The sequence below is a fragment of the Montipora foliosa genome, chromosome 5 (genome assembly GCF_036669935.1).
Source record: "Montipora foliosa isolate CH-2021 chromosome 5, ASM3666993v2, whole genome shotgun sequence".
Taxonomy (NCBI): Eukaryota; Metazoa; Cnidaria; class Anthozoa; order Scleractinia; family Acroporidae; genus Montipora; species Montipora foliosa.
In genome coordinates this window covers 20,576,613-20,578,877 of record NC_090873.1, presented here as the reverse complement: position 1 = coordinate 20,578,877, position 2,265 = coordinate 20,576,613, and the positions used below count along the sequence as shown (strand labels likewise).

Here is a 2,265-nt window from a genome sequence, read left to right as displayed (position 1 = left end):
TAATGTGTTAAGATTAGGTCGGTAAGATTTTATGAGATCATAGAGTACAAATTGGTAAACAATTTCATGTCTTATGCCATTAAACCTTTAAAAAAGGTAGACTAAAAAGAAGCATTAATTGTACTTTTCTCCAGAAAATTGTTTCAATCTTAAATTAATCTTTTTACAGTAGCTACAACATTTCTCTTCAAAAAGTTACAACACCTTTTCAATGTTTGCGGTGTAAAAAGGCTCACAACGTTGCAATGACTTAGCATATATTACAGTTTATCATTATATGGAACACTATTCTTCCTTTTTGGCTGGATGTTTTATCAAGTTCATTTAGAACAATCAAGCAAAATAATCCTCTAGTGATGGAGGATCTAAATCAAAAAACTGAGATGTGGTATTTCCGTAGAGGCATGTCAGTGCATTGTGCAGAATCCCACAGACAATATACATTTTTCCCACTTGACTTAGACCTATTTTTAAATTCTTTTTAAAGTCTAAAAATTTAAAATAGTTCACTATCTCCCCGAAAAGCCACTCAACAGAGCTGCGAACAGCACTCATGGAATGGTTATAAGCCTGCATTTGCGGGGTTAAAACTCGATGCCTGTAAGGTGCCTGAAGATGCACCCTAAGGGGGTAGGCTGGATCTCCATAAATACACATAGCCTGTCCAGTGGTTGAAAAAGCATGTGTTTGGAGGCTGTCATACAGGTGTGATTCTGCCAGCATTGCTGCATCGTGCATTTTTCCTTCTGTTGAAAGAAAAATAAAATGCAGTAAAACATCAAAAAGAGAGCTCAAACATCATTAGTTTACTTTCAAGTCAAAAAAGATTTGAGTGAAAAATGTCGAAAGGACTTATTTAATACTATATTGTGTATCTTAAATTGTCCGGCCCCTAGGAAATGATCGGAAAGTGCCTTACCTACTGGCCCATAGAGGTGTGCAATTAAGCCATTTGGAACCACAACCGACTGATACTTCAACCCATGTACACGCTTGTGCCCATTGTATACCAAGCGCTGGTTTTCTCCTGTTCTAGATATTGGACGAACAGTTCCGTCAACAAAACCAAAGCAATTTGTAAGTGGTGCTCCTTTGTTAGAAATTACATCAGCGTAGCTTTCGAGCTGGATGGCACTCAAAACGGTTGGATTCCAATCCATGATACGATGCCTGTGGTTTTCATATACCCAATCCATCACAGTATTATTTATCATACAGATTTCTGGGACTGGCCTTCCAAATATCGGGATCATGTCGGAGTAGCGACAAGGGTAGGCAAATCGCTTGAGAAGAATACAAAGGCCCTCAGTTCCATCACATACTGTTCCTTGATCACATTTAAATACAGCAGGAATTTGCAGTGCATCTTCAAGGCGAGTTATGTGATGCTTCTCAACCCTTAAATTGGCTGTACACTCAGCTCTATTTTTGTCCGGCAAAGAAAATGTCGGATATTCTTGGTAAGGAAAATCCAAATTATCTGACTTGCTTTCCTCATAGAGCAGCAAGAATTCTGCATCGGTAATAAAGCCCATTGCATGACTTAAACACAACATTTCTCGAGTTTCCCTGAAAGAAGCCATATCAGTGAATTCGAAAAACTCGTCGCGTCGCTCGCAAAGAACCTTTACTTAAATTTCCCGCCACGAACGCTGTGTTCTCGACCCAGGCTCTCTTCGACGGTCGCGTACTTCAAGGCGTCCGCGTCCCCGTATCTTAAAGTCCCTATTTGCTGTGAGGTCCTTGATATGCTTAAGAGGGGCCCGCGATGATGAATGTGATGGTAGATTTCGGAGCAGTTCAAGGGGCTGCTTTACAAACCAATGGTTTAGACACTCAGCAATGTCTAGTGTGTCTGTAAGAAATTTAGCTTCTTCCTTCAGCTGACGTATAGGAGCATGTTTACGTCTTCTCTCGTTAGGTTCCTAATGAGGCTCCACAATCTTTTAGGGTTATTTTTATGTTCAGTAAATTGGTTCTTAAAATATTTCTCCTTAGCATTCCTTATTAAATTGCACACCTCGTTTTTAGCACATTTAAAGGTAGCCCAATCAGCAGGATTTTCGGAAATTCTAGCTTTCTTTAGAAGTTTATCTCTTTTTTTCATGGCCTCGTTTATTTCTGAAGTGAACCAAATTGGCTGGGCGCTTTTTCTCACTCTTTTCTCTTTCACAGGTATGTGAGAATCAAGGATGTCAGTGAAAATTTTATACCAGCTGTCGACAATGTCTTCAGTATCCTCGAAAACAAAAGCGGTGTCCCACG

General features: G+C 39.6%; 1 protein-coding gene and 1 pseudogene across 1 annotated transcript; one reads left to right on the top strand and one right to left on the bottom strand.

Annotated features, from left to right (window-relative positions):
- LOC138003030 (golgin subfamily A member 6-like protein 7) overlaps positions 1–125 on the top strand; it is a 1,333-nt pseudogene extending 1,208 nt beyond the window's left edge.
- A 208-nt stretch (positions 126–333) lies between these two features.
- On the bottom strand, positions 334–1,612 carry LOC138003029 (uncharacterized). Its single transcript, XM_068848978.1, has 2 exons — positions 920–1,612; positions 334–746 (listed from the first exon to the last, which is right to left on the bottom strand). Exons 1-2 carry the CDS (start codon positions 1,581–1,583, stop codon positions 334–336), a joined length of 1,077 nt encoding a protein of 358 aa, XP_068705079.1. The 5' UTR covers positions 1,584–1,612.
- Positions 1,613–2,265: the final 653 nt, after the last annotated feature.

What these genes read in the sequence shown, in the direction of transcription:
- LOC138003029 (XM_068848978.1), bottom strand. Translation starts at nt 1,583, where the DNA reads ATGGCTTCTTTCAGGGAAACTCGAGAAATGTTGTGTTTAAGTCATGCA. An exon ending in ACACCTCTATGGGCCAGTAG is followed by an intron (nt 747 to 919) that starts GTAAGGCACTTT and finishes TTCTTTCAACAG; the next exon opens with AAGGAAAAATGCACGATGCA.